This window comes from Triticum urartu, chromosome 1 (genome assembly GCF_003073215.2).
Source record: "Triticum urartu cultivar G1812 chromosome 1, Tu2.1, whole genome shotgun sequence".
Lineage (NCBI taxonomy): Eukaryota > Viridiplantae > Streptophyta > Magnoliopsida > Poales > Poaceae > Triticum > Triticum urartu.
Window position 1 is genome coordinate 527,179,024 of NC_053022.1, and position 18,713 is coordinate 527,197,736.

The window sequence follows — 18,713 nt, forward strand, 5'->3', positions numbered from 1 at the left end:
ATGCGTATGACCCGTGCCACGGAGCAGCTGCCAGCAAGGTTAGAGAGGGGTGCCAACGGGAGATAACTCTGGTAAGTAGTAGCATCTTCCGTTAGAAAAACTCTGGATGTGAGCAACTCCAGATTCCCCAAAGAATGCAACTTTTTCTTCTTCTTCTTCTTCTTCTTCTTCTTCTTCTTCTTCTTTTGGCGAGGAAATGCAACTTTAGTTGTTGAGATGGTACTTACAAGATTACAAGAAGGTGACATGCAAACCAGCCTATGGTTGATATGGTTAGGTGAATAGTGGATCCTAGCCCGCTAGGGTTTAAGTCCCGATACTTGCATTTATCCTGAATTAATTTTAGTATTTCCAGTGATACGTTTTCAGTGGAAGGTGACATTCCTGTCGACTACGAGATGTTCAAAAAAGAGTAAGAAAGTCATGTACTAGATTATTAGAGTGTGCATTCCAAAATATTTTGAGGTACCTGAGCAAATGTGCAAACTCAGATTCAATATTTTAAGGTACTTGAGCAAATGTGCAAACTCAGATTCGGCGTATCCGGGTTTTATAAATATTTCCCTTCTCACGGAATCCGCATGCCAGTGAGCTCTTTTTGCTTTCTTTTTTTTCATCTCTCTCCTTCCTCGACAGCTCTCTCGCGGCTACCCCTCCCTCCTCACCGGCGCTGGCCCCCCTCTCCCCGCTGGGCCGGCCCATTTCCTTTACTTTTTTCTGTCAGCAAAACATTCGCTAGAGCCCATTTCCTTTACTTTTTTCTGTCAGCAAAACATTCGCTAGAGCCCATTTCCTTTACTTTTTTCTGTCAGCAAAACATTCGCTAGAGAGGTGGGATTCGAACACGGGACTTCCTTTGTTCAGCGTGAATGCAGCGACCAACCAGCCACTCTCATCTAATGTGCCTGGTTCCATCGTTTCTTTCTATAATCTTCTATCTTCTTACTTCTTTTCATCTGTACGTTTTTCTTTCGTCTTTTCTTTTCTTTCTTTTTTCTCTGTACCTTTTCTCAAAAAATGCGTGAACTTATTTTTTCGAAAGTCGGAGAATGTTCTCCAAATTCGTGATTTTCTTTCAAAATCAATGAACTGTTTCCAATTTTCATGAACTTTTCTGATGAACTATTTTTCAACATAAATTCAATATCTTTTTCAATTCGGTGAACTTTTTTCAAAATCAATGAACTTTTTCAAAATGATGAACTTTTTTTGAAAATCATGAACTTTTTTCAAATCGATGAATGCTTTTTTCAAAATCGATGAACCTTTTCCCGAATTTTTGAACTTTTTTAAAGCGATGAATCATTTTTCCTAATTTTGCATAATTCAAATGTAGGCCATATGCGTACAAAAATGTTTGTATTCCTAAATTATGTCCGCTATAGTTCAAACGTGCTTGAAGCACAAAAAAATCCGCTATAGTTCTCAGACTTGATTTCCAAAAGGTTTTTGACTCGGTGTCCTGGTTGGCTCTGCCAGCCATCATGCATGCTAAAGGTTTTCCCGTGGTCTACTATGACTGAATCCAAAACATGAACCTTTCAAGCTTGCGGTTATTCTAAATGGGAAACCAGGTTCATGGATTAACTGCAAAACAGGTCTGCGCCATGAAGATTCGCTGCCCCCCCTATCTATTTATAATTGTTGCTGGCGTCTTGCGTTGCAACGATTGCTTCTTCTAGCTTCTTCCGATGGCCTGCTAACACACCCTATCAATACGCAGAAGATACGCTGATCATTCTTCAGTCAGATTCTGAAAAGCTTCAGACGCTCAAGTCTATCCTGCTCCAATTCTCGTAGGCAACAGGTCTGCTTAGTAATTTTCACAAAAGCACTTTTGCTCCTATCCACATTGAACTGGAGACCGCCAAGGATTAAGCTGATATCTTTGGCCTAGTGGCGGACCCAGGAAAACGGCAGGCCCCAGGCCAGCTTCGAAGCACTGTAGCTAAGTGTTGTATTGTACTTCCTCTGTAAACTAATATAAGAGCATTTAGATCACTAAAGTAGTAATCTAAACACTCTTATATTAGTTTACGGAGGGAGTAGTTATAATCAACGAAGGGACTCGCCGTCACGCCACACGCAGCCGCCCGGGCTGCCTGGGGCCTAAATCCGCCTGTCTTTGGGTGTACTATTGCCTCCTTCCCCAGTCATACCTTGGCTTGCCTTTCAAACTTCTTTTTCATCATTGACAAGATTGACCACCATCTGGCAGGTTGGCGAGGGGTACTTTTGTCTCTCGCAGGTCGGGCTATTCTGGACTTCTGGTTCGTTTAGTGCTTAGAGTCTTGCCTATCTATGCCATGAATTCTCTGTTGCTGCCTATGAGCGTTTGTCCTCAAGATCGATAAGCACTGTAGGGCCTTTTTTTAGGCGGGTCAGGACCTAAATTCTTGCCTGCTGCTCTCACACCTAACCAAATTACATTCGAATTTCTCCTCTCAAGGCAGGTCTCAAGTCTCAACTGTCAAATATAGATGGTCCAACAGTCGGGACCTTTATGTATACCCTAGTCTCCAAGCAGACTGGAATCACTTATCTATGAGATTGTAATCTGAACTTTCTTTCCCAACCCCCAATCTACTCTGCCGTAAATGTACTCTGGTTTATTAATGCAAAGGTTCAGGCCGGCGTAAGCTCGCCGTAGCACCGTCAGAAAAAAAAAGTAGAGCTCTCTCCGATTTCATTTATCAGAAACCACAATATGTTTTACAGCTAATGGACAGGAAACAAAAGAGCCGCACCTAGATATATCCTAGATCATCTCGCGTAGGCTGATCACGATCTGGAAGAGCCACAGACCGGAGCCTCAGACCATGCATCATCAGAAGATTATGCTCAGGAAGGTATAGAAAGCAACGTTTGAGACGCTGCCTGCATCAACCACCAAACCCAGCTAATAATAACAACCAGAAAGAGCACACACAGCAGCTACTAAACCGTTTTATCGATCCCTGCTGCATCCATCTACAAAACGGGCCTTGTAATTTCAGCGTCGCGTTCAGTGCGAGTACTCGGCGGCCTCCTTGTTCCATGACAGGTACGCGGGGTCTCCGAGGGCCCTGAACAAAATCCATCCACACATTCGTTTGCTGCTTTATCACACATGAATTATCTGCACATAAACATGTCGGATGCTAGTATTTACCTCGGCTTGACGACGTAGAGGACGACGAAGCCCATGGCGAGGAGGAGGCAGATGCCGCCGACGGCCACGTAGGCGACGCCGATGAAGTTGTTCTTCCCCCCGATCCACGACGCCGTCGACAGCACCACCGCCTTGGTGCCCCCGAAGCTGTACGTGTTGTAGTTGTTCTGGATCACCACCGTGATCTCGTCGCTCGCCATGATGTCCGCCTCGATCCGCCCGTACAGCTTCCGGAACGTCGGCAGCGCCGCCGTCCGCATCCACACGATCAGGTCCTCCTGCTCGCTCAGCTGCTCAAAACCACAAACAAGGCAACGCAGCCGGATCAAGTTCAGAAGGAAATGCTGCATCACAGACACTTGGTCACATACAGGTAGCTTGTCGTTGAGGTTGCCGCCGCCGATGAGGCCGCCCTTCTGGAAGTTGACGGGGAAGACGTTGCTGCCGAACTTGCTGTTCTTGTCGCTGGCCCAGGCGATGTCCTTCTTGTTCACCGTCACCGACTTCTTGTTGACGGAGAAGGCGTAGGTGTCGTTGAAGAGGCTCCAGGCGATGAGGCCGCAGGGCACGATGAGGGAGCCGTCGCCGGTGGTGGCCTCCGGGTCGCAGGCCTTGGCCACCGCCTTGGGGTCCTTGTAGTCCTTGTCGCGCAGCTGCTGGTCGCTCCGGCTCTGCACGTACCGCCGGTGGTTCTGGTAGAAGTTCTCCAGCTGGTAGTAGACGTGTATGGGTCCCTTCATCGGCTTCGGCACCTGAACACAAAGATGCCATGTTGTCTTCTGAAGTGTGAGTGTAACCAGCAAAGTTCAGACGCATTTCTGAATAAGAAGATGTCTCTCTGAATCTCACCGTGATCTTTCTGGTGCACGCCTTGTTGGCCTTGGAGTCCTGGATGAACCCGATCTTGTCGCTGGCGGTAACGCACTCCTCGTCATATCGATCTACCAGTTCAACAATCTGCATTTCGCAATAGTGGCAAATTAGGGAACAGCAAAGATGAAATGCATTTTGTTCATGTAGCACTGCAACTGCACTAGTCTGAATTTTTCACCTCCTGCGACGCCGACAGCGACGCGAGCCCTATCGGGACGAAGATGATGCCGATGAGCGAGAAGGCGCCGATGACCTATCAATCAACCGACGGATTCATGTTACATTCAGGTTGACAAAGACGTAACCCTGGATCGATGTTACATTTGCAATTATCACAAGAGAAACGAATGGAGTAATAATTAAATCGTACGATTCCTGGAGTTAGCAACGGCTTGCATGCCGGGAGCTCCTGCTGCGTGAATTTAGAATCTGCCAAAACGGAACGGGAATTCAATCAGTCACAGGAACACACGCACCTGCGTCTTTTTCTCTCTCAACAAAATAGGGAAATCAAAGAATGCGGCACAATCATGCATAGTGACATACACTTGGGCTTGTTGGCCGAGGCCGCGCTCTCCGACCCTGACACACTCATCTGCGCACAGAAGAAAACCAACCAGATCCATCGGCCGGCGGCCACGATGAGTAAGTAGTATCCAACGGAATCACGCGTTTATGCCGGCCCTGATCGGGGGCCGGACGAGAAGGAGATCGTACATACCAAACCAATTACCTGATCGACGGCGGGCAGAGCGACGCGCGCGCAGGTGAGGCGAGTCCGGTCGTGATCGCCTCCCGCGGGACGGCCGGAGGAGGAGGGGGTTCCGATCGGTCGTCGTCTTCGTGTGGTTTGGCTGGTTGCGGGGGGTGGGTGGCTGGTTGGTTACCTCGTACGCGTCCGTCCGTCCGCCCGTCCCAGTCGGCGTCGTGGGAGCTGGCTCGAATGGCGGAACGGAACTTGAGACCTCCCCGCGCGCTAGCCGCCCGCCACGTCGCGCGGGCCTCCGCCGTCTACGTCCGCGCACCGGACTGCGCGGCTGTTGCGCGGATGCTATTTTTGCCTCGTGCTGGCGACGGACGGGGAAAGAGACGAACGAGCCTGCTGCTGTCTGTGCGCGGCTTTCTCTGCTGCATGATGCATGACAGCACCGCGAGCGGCGACGCTCTGGAAAATAATGTCCTGAGTTATGACACGCGCGCGGTCACGGCGGCCGGCGCTGGTGCGCGGCGAGCAGGCGTGACGGCGACACGCCGGACGGGGATGACCGTGTTTGTATCGATGCCCCGCAGCCGTCCTGCTCCGGCGACTCGGGAGAGCCGTTCGCCGCAAGCAGACGGTGGAGCGATCGAGGTGCATGCATACGCCAAGGTTCAGAACCCAACAAACCAAGATTTTCGCGCGTCGATTTGCAGCATGCGTAACAAACTAACAGCACAAAAGATGCTTTCATACATGTTGAACCTACCTAGCCGTCCAATGTTTTACGCATTTGTTGATTTAAGCCCTGTGGTACACCTTTGCCATTCGATCTCTTTGGACCCATGTCACTACTGGAACCGCTGACTACGCCGAGTGCCAGCAAAGGGCTTAAAACCCTCGGCAAAGGCTTTATCGAGAGTTGCACTCAGCAAAGGCCACCCGGCATACACCTCCAGTCAAACAGGAACTTACCGAGAGTTGAACACGGGCACTCGGTAAAGAGTTTACCAACATACACCTTTCAGGCAAACAGGAATTTACCGAGAGTTAGAACACGGGCACTCGGCAAAGAGTTTGCCGAGAGTCAAACAATGCCTCTCGGCAAAATAAAGTGACTTCACGGATGGCAGGTGAGGGCGGTGGTTGCCACGTGCCGTCAATTTGCCGAGAGCGGCCCTCAACAAAGTTGGCCAGTAGGAAACAAACACGTGTCAAGCACCTGACATGTGGGGCTCGCGGAATAGGCCGAGCGCCATCTTTGCCGAGAGCTGCCCTTGGCAAAGAGAGCCAATAGAAAAAGAGCCACGTGTCCAGCTCCTGACATATGGGGCCCGGCAGTCTGGTGAGGGGGTTGCCGGGCATGGGGAAGACAAAGGGATTCGTCGCGGCCGACCGTAGACTAATGCAGTGTATCCATGTCATGAAAGTGGGGCTCCGCGCGACCGTATATGCACATAGTTTTACCTTTTTAGTTAAAATATGTTCAAAATGTAAACGTATTCGTTCGGTTTGCATAGAATCCGTCATGTTTATATGAAATCCGGCTGTGTTTACTCAAATTTCGTCCGTTAGTTTGAAATGTTGTTAAAATATCTACGGTTATTGTTGGACGACGGCTTCTTACATCCATGTTTTCGAACGGATGCAGAAGGAAATTTACGGGTTGCTATTAAAGATGCCCTTTAGCACTGTCGTGTTGCACAGATGCACGACGCAAAAAATAATAATTTTGCTCCGCCTTGTGCTGGCGACGGGAATGCGACGAGCCGGTGTGGCCTTTCTAATCTCTGCATGATGCATGACAGCAACGAATACAGCACCGCGACGCCGACGCTCTTTGAATAATAATGTCCCAACACGTCCACCGCGGCGCGCGGCGAGCGACGGCGATGGCCGTGTTTGTATCGTACCGATGCCCCACCGCCGTCCGACTCCGGCGTCTCGGGAGAGCCGTTCGCCGCTAACTGACAGCAGAGGTGCATAATAACAACACAGAAGATGCTTTCATGTTGAACCTGCCTAGCCGTCCAATGTTGTACGCAGTCGTATTCGTCGATTTGAACCCTGTGGTGCACCTTTAGCATTCGATCTCTCCGGGCTCACGCGTCGGAGGCACATCAGCAACGGCTTCCCGTGCTCTGCTTTGGCATATTCTGCGCGAGGCTGATTGGGTCGTCCTGGTAAAACTTTGCACCCAATCGACAAGTTTAAAAATGCATGGCTACGATCTACGAACTTTGCCCTGAATAGTTCCGCCCTTTTGCAAATCCATCATGGGTTTAAAAAACAATCCATCATGGCCGGCCGCGATGATAACCTAGCTAGAAATGTTGGTCAGGGGATAGATGGATGATAACCTAGAAATCAAAGCTTCAGGTAGTTTAACAACCCTGTTCAGAAGCCACGAATATGCCGTAATCCCTTCTCCACGACGAAACTAGCAAGCTAGCCTAGCCTAGTCGACCTCAGCCGATCGGCCGCATGATGAAGACACGAGCGAGCGAGCACATGGGAACGAAAAAGGCACAGATGTCCTGCAACTGCAATGCGTTCTCGAGTCAGATTTTGGCTTCGCTTTCGCTCTTGGCCGTCCGTCCAGAAAGAGATTCCTTGGGTTTTTGCTCGCTAACCATTGGTTAACATGCCCACATTCCGATGCCAAACAGCTTGGCTATCTCTATTGATTTTGAAGCTAGCTATAGCTAGGTCAAGAACGCTACTCTACCTGAGAGTTCATATACTTAATCGGTGCTACCAATAAAGCCTACGAATCGACTCCGGTGTAGCATATACTTAAATCGATGATTCGCGCAGTTAGTTAGTTAAGCAGAGAAGACGCTTTATGCTGCCAAATGTAGTCTCTCGATCAAAACTCTCGGTGTAAAAAAAAACCCATAGTAATCAGTTACTCCTTCATGCTAATCCCCGGGTTAATCTGGACACTGAAAATACATTAGTCAGCTGGTTGACAAGTTCTTGATCATACGTGGCATATAACACATATGCATGTCATCGCCGGCGTATAACACATTTCAATTCTCTTTTTTTCTTTTCTTTTTGCGAGTGACATTTCAATTCTCGTTAATCTCTACGAACGTACATGGAGCACTAATAAAATGGCATTTCGGCAGCAGGCAGGGCGATTTCTCCACATGACATGGAGCAAAGCCATACTATATTTGCAAGGAAGGAACTTACTCATTGACTATCGCTTTAACAAAACATGGAATAAAACTAGACTGCTACTTGCGCCGTTTCATAGAAAACAAAGGTGTTTTCTCCGGCCGGCCGCCGGCAGTTGGTCACGAAGAATTCTCCACACGGGGAGCTTAACTGGAATCATTCGCGGGCTTCACTATATATATCGGGCGAGAGCGCGCCTCTGTTCCCATCAGCTCCGGAGCAAGTCATCTTTGACCAAGGCAGGCAGGCAGCGTAGCTACTAGCTAGCCAAGCACCAGCCCCATTTCTCCAACGCACACGAGCTCCATTTCTTTTCTCGGTTCGTGTGATCGTGTCCAGTACAGAAGCAGAGCATCGTCGTCCTACGGCCTCGGCATGGGTTCTCCTACCCGCACTCGCCCAACAAGCAGCAGCAGCAACAAGAGGGGCGGCGCTCCGTCGTCGCGGCTCGTGTGGGCGTGCCTCGCCGTGCTGCTGCTGGTCCTGCTCCGCTGCTCGCCGTGCCAAGGCCGCAAGCTGCCGGAGGCGGAGCAGAGCGGCGAGGTGATGCACTTCGAAGGTGGGCTGCTGCTCAAAGTGTCTCCGAGCCCTGGCGGCGGCAAGGTGGCATCGGTGGCGGCGCCGCCGAGAGGCTTCTCGAGGGCCGCGCGGTCGATGCGGTCCGTGCCCAGCCCCGGCGTCGGGCATTAACTGGGATTGCTTGGTCCTTCGCCGGTTCAAGTTTTGCATCTTTGCAGTGCTCTCTGCCGCTGCGTCGTCGTCGTCGTCTTCGTCGCTTTGTTCATCGGCTTGAACCATTTCACTGTGTGTATAGGGCGTGTATGAATGAATGGTCCTTCGAACGGGGAGGGAAGGGTCTCGCGTGTGTTTGTGCATGTATTGTAAGCAGCTGCGTGATGCACCCTGAGTTTTAACGAGGTCGACTGATTCAAGGAAATTTCAGTGTCAGCTGCATGAGCCAAGTGTTCCGTGCCATTCTGTTGCTTACTCTAGTGCATTGCCATCTTCTTCTTTTTTTCAAGGACACGTGACGTATCGAGATTATAGATAGAAGATACCAAGATGGCGAGTTATTACAACGTTACAACAACCGAACCCACGGTTGCACGAGCCCGAGACCGCATGCTGACTACTCGCTATCGCTCACCCCATCTATCCTGACTGGAAGCGATCTTGCCTCCCACAACAGTGCCGCAATCTTTCCGGGATGACTAGTACTCTCTCTGTTCCTAAATATCAAACCTTTAAAGATTTCAATACAGAAGCAAAATGAGTGAATCGACAAGTTTATATAATTAAGTAAAAAAAAGAAACAATTTCCTAAAAAAAAGAAGGAAAACTTTCGTCATTGCCTGGCCACAAGAGAGTGCCTACTTTGCTTACGTTTGGTAGGACACTTTGAAAGGTACTAGTAGTCGCACGTGGGGCGCATAGTTTCTCACTAACATGTGCAACTAAAAGGAAAGAATTTCAACGAAATTTCAATTTAATTTCCGATATTTCATATATTTCGGTGGGGTCTGAAATACTTGTAACCCTCAAATTTGGAGAAAGATTCAATCTAAAATTGAGATTAGGTTAACCGATGATTCGTGCGGTTTGTTTTAGTTAAGCAGAGAATACGCTTTATGCTGCCAAATGTAGTCTGTCGAAACTAAGCAGTAGTCAGTTACCCCTACATGCTAATCCCCGGGTTAATTTGGAGGACACAGAAAATGCATTAGTCAGCTGGTTGACAAGTTCTTGATCATAATAAGGTCAGAACTAGTTATTAACTCACAGAATGGCATTTCGGCAGCAGGCACATGACGTGGAGCAAAGTTATGAACTATGTATACAAGGAACTCATTGACTATCGCTTTAACAAGACATGGAATAAAACTAGACTGCTACTTGCGCCGTTCCAGAGCAGTAAACAAAGGTGCTTTCTCCGGCCGGCCGCCGGCAGTTGGTCACGAAGAATTCTCCACACGGGGAGCTTAATTGGAATCATCCGCGGGCCATATATATGTATCGGGCGTGAGCAGCGTAGCCAAGCACCAGCCACATTTCTCAACACGAGCTCCAGTTCTTCCTTCAGCTCGTGTGATCGCCCCTGTACAGAAGCAGAGCAACGTCCTACCCACAGTCGCCGCGGCGGCAGCAGCAACAAAGGCGTGCTCGTGTGGGCGTTCCTCGCCGTGCTGCTGCTGGTCCTCCTGCTCGGCTGCTCGCCGTGCCAAGGCCGCAAGCTGCCGGTGACGGGCCAGGACCAGGGCGGCAAGGTGGTGCACTTCAAAGGCGGCCTGGTGCTCAGGGTGTCGCCGAGCCACGACGGCGAGGCGGCATCGGCGGTGGCGGCGGCCGCGCCGAGGGGGTTCTCGAGGGCGGCGCGGTCGATGCGGTCCGTGCCCAGCCCTGGCGTCGGGCATTAGGCTTGGCTGGCTCTTGCACGTTTTCATTGCAGAAAGGTGTTGCACCTTTGCAAGGGAGCTATGCTTCTGCGTCGTGCTCGCTTTGTCACTCGGCTTGAACTTTTTCGCTTCAGATAGTAGTATAGCGGAGCGTGAATGAACGGTCCTTCGGATGCGGAGGGGCTGGGTGTGTTTGTGTGTGAGTGTGATGCATCCTTGATTTTAACGAGGTCGGTTGGTTGAAGGAAATTTCAGTGTCAATGTTGCCATTGCCCTGTCACTCATGTGTCAGCTGCATGAGCCAAGTTCCTGTTCCGTGGCATTCTGTTGCATGCTCTACTGCTCTGTCGTCTTCTCAATGATGTCTTCCGCACATGTGTCCAACCTTGGCGTAGTCTTTGTAAGTATACTCCCTTTATCCTGAAATACTTATCGAATAAATGAATAAAAATGAATGCACTTAATACTAAAATAATAATGTATTTAGATCTTACATATGTCTACATATATCTATTTCTTCGACAAGTATTTTCAGACGGGGGAGTGTTAATTAAGAAAAATTGAAAGAAAAGAGATGTCTTCCTAGCCCCGAAGACAACGGGTGCACACACGCATAGTTGCACTTTTGTCGTTGCCTGGACACAAGAGAAAGAGCCCACTTTGCTTGCTTTTGGTAGGATATTTCGAAAAGTACTAGTAGTCGCACTTAGAGATGGCACCCGCAGGGTTTGGGTATGGGTTGAGCCACCCTATACTCTTACACGTCACATTTAAGCTTACCCATCACCCGTACCCATACCCACTAGTGAGTACAGATTTTTTCCATACCCGTCACCCGACAGGGTAAATGAGTACCCATGGATAAAAATACCCATGTTTGCATAACATCACTTTGAGCGACACATAATCATAAACAACAAGATACAGTCATAATTTATAAAATAATAACATCAGTACATACTTATAAACAACAACACATCACACCATATTTTATAAACATCATCACTTTCTTGTAAACAACAACACATCAAAATATCAACACACAGTCATAAACAGCAGTACAAAGTCATACATTTTTAAGTTCACAAACTCATGACAAAGGGTAGAGCTAATTTTTTTCGTACTTGTTAGATTTTACAACAGTACATGGGCATGCGGGTATGGGTTATATGATCTCATACCCGTACCCGCTCTACCCGATGGATTTGAGATTTTCTTATTTACATACTCAATGGGTAACTTTTTGTCCCGTACCCTTACCTTAATAGGATTTTTACCCGTAGGGTACGTAGGTAATGGATACCCATTGCCATTCCTAGTCGCACTTGGGGAGTAGTTTCTAACTGACACGTGCAACAAAAAGGAAAGATAATATAAGATCTTTTTGATATAAATCTAGACAAAAAAAATGTCTTGCCTTATATTGTGATACAGAGGGAGTATCACGTAACAATTGCTAATATGTCGGGCAACTCCATCCCAATTCATCAAAACAGACACCATGAAATATCCACGAGCATGTCTAGACGTGTCTGTGGACAAAAACAGGGGCGGCTTTCATTAAATCGGAGTCACCACATGTCCGGTCAAGTTCAAACAGATATTTAACAAAAGTGCATGCAAACCAGACGATATTTATTAAACTCCTTATACAATCAAAAGTGCAATTTTTTTAATCACTTAAGCCAAACTTTTTTAAAAAAAAAACTAGTCTAAATTATGCGAGGTACCGAGGGATGACCTTGTAGGCATGGCCTCCGAGGCAGCGAGGCTGTTGGCACCTATATCGTCGTCGCCGTCGCCGCCTGAGCCATCGTCCTCATCCTTCCAGCGAACAAAAGGCTCGCTAGACATTACGGCAGCTTGATCGGCGACGAGCGTGCAGCCACTCTTCTCTGCCTCGCGAGAGCCTTGGCCTCCTCCAGTTAGAGCATCTCCAGCCGCGCCTCCAACGAAGCCCCCAGACGAGTTTTCGGTCGTCGGCGTAAAAAAATCGGCCCAATCGCGGCCCCAAGGGCCCAATTTTCGCCGGCTCGGGCCGAAATTTGCGCTGGCGGACCCAACCCGACCCCGGCGTGCTGGGGGGCGCTCGGGGGCGCTGGGCGAATCGGTTTTGGCGCGAAAGAGCCGCGGGCCTTCCTTGGCAGCGACTAGTCTCGCTTCTCACCACTTTGTCGTCCTCATCGCCTCGTTTCTCGCGGCGAATCAATGCCAAAGTTGCCGCACGCTGCCGCGCCGGTTAGCCTCCGCCATTGATGCCTCACGGGTGGCGCAGTGAAAACGAGACGACGCGCGTCCCCTCGCATGCCACGCGTAACGCGCGGCGGCTCCGCCTACATAAGCCGACCCCCAGCGCGCCGGTGGCATGCACAGAGTCTCCACCGCCGACGCCGCCTTTCTCCCCCTTACTCCCTCTCCTCTCGCCGTCTCCAACTCAAAGAATGGCCGAATGCTTCCCAGGCGACGGCGCGGCGGCGAACGGCTTCGGCCGTCGCCACCTTCACGAGCACGAAGCTCGACTCCTCTTCGAAGCCGAGTACCCAGTCCCGCCGGACATGCGGGTGCCCGGGGCCTGGAGAATCAGCGCCGGCGGGGTCCCGGGGCCGCCACCGCCCACCGGGGCGGCATGGCGCGCGGAGATCGCGCGTATCCGCTCCTCCCTGTCGCGGGCGGCGAGGGAGGGGCCACGCTACGTCCCCGACAGCTCGCTCTGGGAGCCATACTTCCGCCGCCGCCACGCCGAGCAGCTCGAGGCCACCAACGACGTCGTTCCCTCCGGCAGGCTCAACTCCGAGGGGCGGCGCCAATGGTGGGGCGTGCCCGGCTGCACGCTGGAGGCCGTCCTCGAGTACATCGAGGGCGGCAACCCGCCGAGGCTAGAGTACCCCTCTCCCCCCCGTCCTTCTCTCGCCGCCGTGGGAGCTCGTGGACACCGAGGCGCATGGACCTGGGGGCGTCCTCCTCCTCGTCCGGCCGCTCGTCCGACTCTCCCTGCCTCCGCCCCGTCAAGCTGGAGCCCCAGGACATGCCTGTCAGCGCGCGCACCCGCAGCTCCGGCGTCCGCATCGATGACTCCGCCCCCGCCTCTGGCCGCCTCATCCTTCTCAGTCCGAAGCCGGAGCTCAGCCTCCCCACGGAGTACGAGGAGATAGCCCGGCGCGGCATCTCCGACGAGGACGCCATGTAGTGGGCGCGGGACGACTACCTCCGCGACGAGATGGTCCGGCAGCGCCGGGCCCTAGAGGAGATAGCCGCCCGCAAACGTGGGCGCGAGGACGAGCACGGCGTCGTGGTCCTCGACGGCGACGACGACGCCGCCGCCTCCGGAACGTCCAACCCGCCGCGCCAACCGAGGGAGGGTTGCAGCAGAGACGGCGGCCGCGGCGGAGGCGGCGACGACGACGGCGGCGGCGGCGACTACACGCGGTTTTACCGCCTCCTCGGCATGTAGATCTGCAAGGGCGGCGGGCGGCGAGGAGCGGTGAGGGAGGCGGCAAGGAGTAACCTAGTAACTTTTTTCTTTTTGTAAAATATTTTAAATATGAACGAACTCGCCGAAGTTTGGTTGAATGTGCGCTGTGTCTGTACCGTAATTTATATTTTCAAAAAAAAACGTGGGCGCCGTGACTAGAGGCATCACGCCCCCAACGCGTCGTTTATCGCCGGTGCGCCCTTAGAGGATGATTTTTAGCGTCTCTTAAAGAGCCAACGGCTGGAGATGCTCTTAAATGGCTTTCCTTTCACTCTTCCCCGTCCGTCCAGAAGTGTCTGCGTCCCCGTCGATTTCTTGATTTTGCTCGCTGACCATTGGCTAACATGCCCACGTTCCAATGCGAAAAGGCCTGGGTATTTCCATTAATTTTCATAGCTAGGTCAAGAACGCTACTCTACCTGGGAGTTCATATACTACTACATAATCGGTGCTACTAAAGCCCATGACTCAGGTGTAGCATATACTTAAATCAATGATTCGTGCGTGTTGATTAGTTAAGCAGAGTGGACTCTTTAGAGCAACTCTAACGGATCGCGCAAAACGCCCTGACCTACAAAATAACTGCCGTTTTATAGTTTCAGGCCAAAAAAAGACCCCAACCTATATATCTGGCATAACCAAATCTTTTTACTGCACCCTGCAAATGAAACCCCAAATACCTCACATATTCAGGACTCAGAGCCCTTATCCGGTTCCCCTCGTTCCACAAGGCAGTTGGCGGGAGGGAAGTTTCAGTGCAACCGTGATCGAATCGGCGTCGAACTTGCCGGAATGCGGCCAAATCCCCGCTACTTTTCCGGTGAGCCACCTTGATTCCGACCAGCGGGCCGCTGCTTTGCAGGCCCTGTGATGTCGTCGGCAGCTGTGGCTCCACTCAGGACGCCTGCTCCGACCGCACATCTGCCAGGAACTCGTCGAGGCCCCCCTTTCTCGGTCCAAGGGTCCATGGCTCGAGAAGAGCACGACGGGGAAGACGACGCCCTTGTTAGCCCGCTGCTCCGGGGGCCGCGCTTTCTGGAAGAAGCTGCTGCCGCCACGGACGCCATTTGTAGTGCAGGGTTTGGTTCGCACTCTCCAGTAAGCCCCTCTCCGTCAGGTTCTCCAGTGAGCCGCTCTCTGTCGCGTCCCCGGTCGCCGGCCGCCCCCGCTTTGCATTGCAGGGTTTGGTTTGCGTGGTCAGTGCATGGAGGATCCAATTGCTTTTCTTTTTTATGTGTGAGGGTACTTTGTGCTATTTTGCAGGGACCTTGTTGTGAATTCAATCGATTTATACGGGTTCTGCTCTGCCAACATACAAATGATACATAAATCCGTTTTAGAGGAAACTGTATACTATTTTATAGGACGCGTTTTTGCGGGATATGCTAGAGTTGCTCTTATGCCGCCAAATGTAGTCTCTCGAAAGTGTCGGTTTAAAGAACCAGCAATCAGTTACCCCTACATGCTAATAATCCCGGGGTTAATTTGGACATAGAAAATTCATTAGTCAGCTGGTTGACAAGTTCTTGATCATAAGGTCAGAACCAGTTATAAGTAACTAATCCATGCATGTCATCGCCGGCACGGCGGCAGGGCAGCCTTTTCTCCACATGACATGGAGCAAAGCCATAATTTACAGTTACGAGGAACTCATTGACTATCGCTTTAACAAAACATGGAATAAAACTGGACTACTACGCCTACTTGCGCCGTTTCAGAGAAAACAAAGCTCGTTTTTTCTCAGGCCGGCCGCCGGCAGCTGGTCACGAAGAATTCTCCACACGGGGAGCTTAATTGGAATCATTCGCGGTCGCGAGTGCCCTTCACTATATATATCGAGCGAGAGCGCGGCTCTCTGCACCATCAGCTCCAGAGCAAGTCATCTTTTGCCAAGGCTGGCAGCGTAGCCATTAGCCAGCCATTTCTTCAACGTACACGAGCTCCATTTCTTCCTTGGGCTCTTCCCTGAGAAGAGCAGTTGCAGAGGCAGAGCAGCGTCGTCCTACAGTTTCATCATTCATGGGTTCTCCTTCTCCTACTCGTACCAGTGGTAACAAGAGGGGCGTGTGGCCGTTCCTCGCCGTGCTGCTGCTGCTGGTCCTGCTCCGCTGCTCGCCGTGCCAAGCGCGCAAGCTGCCGGTGGCGGATCAGGACCAGGAGCAGGGCGGCAAGGTGATGCACTTGGAGGGCGGCCTGGTGCTCAGACTGTCGCCGAGCCCCCATGGCGACAACAACGATGGCGGTGAGGTGGCATCGGCGGCGGCGGCGGCGCCGAGGGGGTTCTCGAGGACCGCGCGGTTCATGCGGTCCGTGCCGAGCCCCGGCGTCGGGCATTAGGCAGGGTCGGTGGTTCCATGGTTTTCTCCGGCGGAGAAGTTTTGCATCTTTATGCAGGGATCGGAGCTCTGCTTGTGTGTCGTCGTCGCTTTGTTCCTCGGGTTGAGTATAGAGCGGGAATGAATGAACTTGAACGGTCCTTGATTTGGAAGGGCCGGGCGTGCTTGTGTGTGATGCATCCTGAATTTTAGCGAGGTTGATTGATTGAAGGAAATTTCAGTGGCGATGTCGCCGTTCCCTTGTCACTCACGTCAGCTGCATGAACCAAGTGTCTTCCGTTGCACACTTTACTGCTTTGGTCGTCTTCTCAATGATGCTTTTTTTTTGTTGCGAATTTCTCCATGATGTTTTCGACCAGTGCACGTGCTCAATCAATCTCGGCTTGATTGTGATGAGCATACACTCTTAAAGGGGATGTACCAACGGATATTGCGTTTGGAGGCCGAGCTCCATGGAGCTTGGTTTTGTTTTCAAAATTTCAAAATTTGTCAAATTTCATATTTTCTACGTTTTGAAAAATTCTGAAAAAAATACAGATATACATGCAGGCATAACACACATGTGTGTAATTTTTTTAGGACAAAATACATTCAGCGCTTGGTGAGGTCGTCCACCAAGACCTTGGTGAGATATTAGCCATCGAGACCACCTTGGATTTCATCGGCGCCATCGAATCCACCTCCAACGCTTGTTCTAACTTCCGCACCGAAATCATCCACATTGCCATCATATGGAGCGGAGAAAACATCACCGGAACTATAGCACGAACCGGCCGACGCCACCATTCTTCTCTTCAAGATTTCCCTCCTTGCCATATCATGCCATGTTTTGGTGAGGTCGTCCATGTCATTGCGGTTCATTGACATGATCTTGTTCTCTTCGGCGAGCAACATGGACATTGATTTGTTTTCGGCGGCTCGTGCTCTTCTCTCCTCGATGGCAGCTTTGCGTAGACCCTCTTCCTTGAGCAACTGCCACTTTTCTTACTTCTCCTTCACCTTCTTCTCGGCCAACTCTTCTTAATCTCCAACGATTTCAACAACATCGACTCGTTGGATTGCAACATGGCATCAATCTTCTCCCTCAAGCTTGATGCTTCTTGCTCTCTCTTCATCTTCTCCTTTGTCTTCTTGTCACCATCGGGCTTGTGCAAATTTCTTGGGCCATCATCGTCCTCATCTTCATCCATGTTTGTAAGTGAGCCTCTCTTTGGTGGTGATTCTTTGTCGATCAACTTCCACTTCTCGCACTTTTGGAGCAACTCCCAACAGTGCTCTAATTTGAAAATTTTGCCTTCCGAAGCTTCCATGTCCTTGTATCTATGTTGAGCAATCTTTTCCTACACAATGTGAACAAAGTGATCCAATCACTTCTCATGATGCAATATGATGATGCACAATTTGAACAAAGGCAAAACAAACTCACATGGTCGGACTCCACGGTGCCACTTGGAGGTGCATTGCGTACTTGCTCCAAGCAAGCTGCCCAACGACTGCACATAGGCTTGATGTTCTCCCAACGCCCTTGAAGCGACCGAAATGTGCGTGGAGTTCTATTGGGATACTTTGCCATAATGCGGAAGTATTGATCTTCGGTCCTTTGCCAATATCTCTTGGAAGTTTGAGATGTACCCGTGGTAGCATCAAGAGACACCGCACTCCATGCTTGAATCAAAGTTTGATCTTCCAAGATCGTGTAGTTCTTCGATCTTATGCTTTTCCCAGTTTTTGCTTGCGATTGCTCAAACACTTCCGCTTCGATCTCCTCCAATTCGTCCGCACAACCATGATCATCCACGCCGGCCTCCGTTTCATTGTACTCGAATGGTTCGAAAGGGGCTTGATCAATGTCAACCGCGTTCGTGTCCAACAAGTTCATGAACTCGGTTGTTCATTGTTCGAACCACCGCTGTTGCGAACGATAACAAGTCACGCGCTATCGAGAATAATGGCGAAAAATGAAAGGGAATCGCCAAGACCGAAGGCGCATACCTTCCGGCCATTTCGTCGAACACCTCGCACGCGGGGGGAGCGACACCGTTGAACGGCATCGCCGGAGCACCTCCTTGCGGCGGGATGGAGCGAGAGGTGAAGAAGGTGGCTTCTTTGAAGCCGGAACCTTCCTCCGCTTTACGCCCGCGACCTTGCCGACCTTCTCCGCCGCCGGCCGGGATCACGCTGCCGCATTGGCGCCCGGAGCGTGGGCCATCGCGGAGGGGGCGGCCGGATTCCCGCCCTGCACGACAATGTTGCCCTACCGCTTGCGTGCAGGCGCAGCTTGGGCTTGGGCGACGGCGGCGGGGCCAACTTGGCCGGTGATACGTCTCCAATGTATCTATAATTTTTGATTGCTCCATGCTATATTATCTACTGTTTTGGACTATATTGGGCTTTATTTTCCACTTTTATATTATTTTTGGGACTAACCTATTAACCGGAGGCCCAGCCCAGAATTGCTGTTTTTTGCCTATTTCAGTGTTTCGAAGAAACAGAATATCAAACGGAATCCAAACGGAATAAAATCTTCGGGAACGTGATTTTCTCACCGAACGTGATCCAGGAGACTTGGACCCTGCTCCAAGGAACAAAAGAGGCGGTCACGAGG

The 18,713-nt window shown here is 50.8% G+C and overlaps 1 protein-coding gene across 1 annotated transcript; it reads right to left on the minus strand.

The window, feature by feature from the left end:
• Positions 1–2,752: 2,752 nt before the first annotated feature.
• On the minus strand, positions 2,753–5,204 carry LOC125537563 (ALA-interacting subunit 1-like). The gene is made up of 8 exons (XM_048700884.1): positions 4,758–5,204; positions 4,571–4,619; positions 4,395–4,453; positions 4,203–4,277; positions 4,001–4,108; positions 3,523–3,903; positions 3,152–3,441; positions 2,753–3,065 (listed from the first exon to the last, which is right to left on the minus strand). The coding sequence occupies exons 2-8, from the start codon at positions 4,617–4,619 to the stop codon at positions 3,005–3,007; spliced, it is 1,023 nt and encodes a 340-aa protein (XP_048556841.1). The 5' UTR covers positions 4,758–5,204; the 3' UTR covers positions 2,753–3,004.
• Between the last annotated feature and the right edge of the window lie 13,509 nt (positions 5,205–18,713).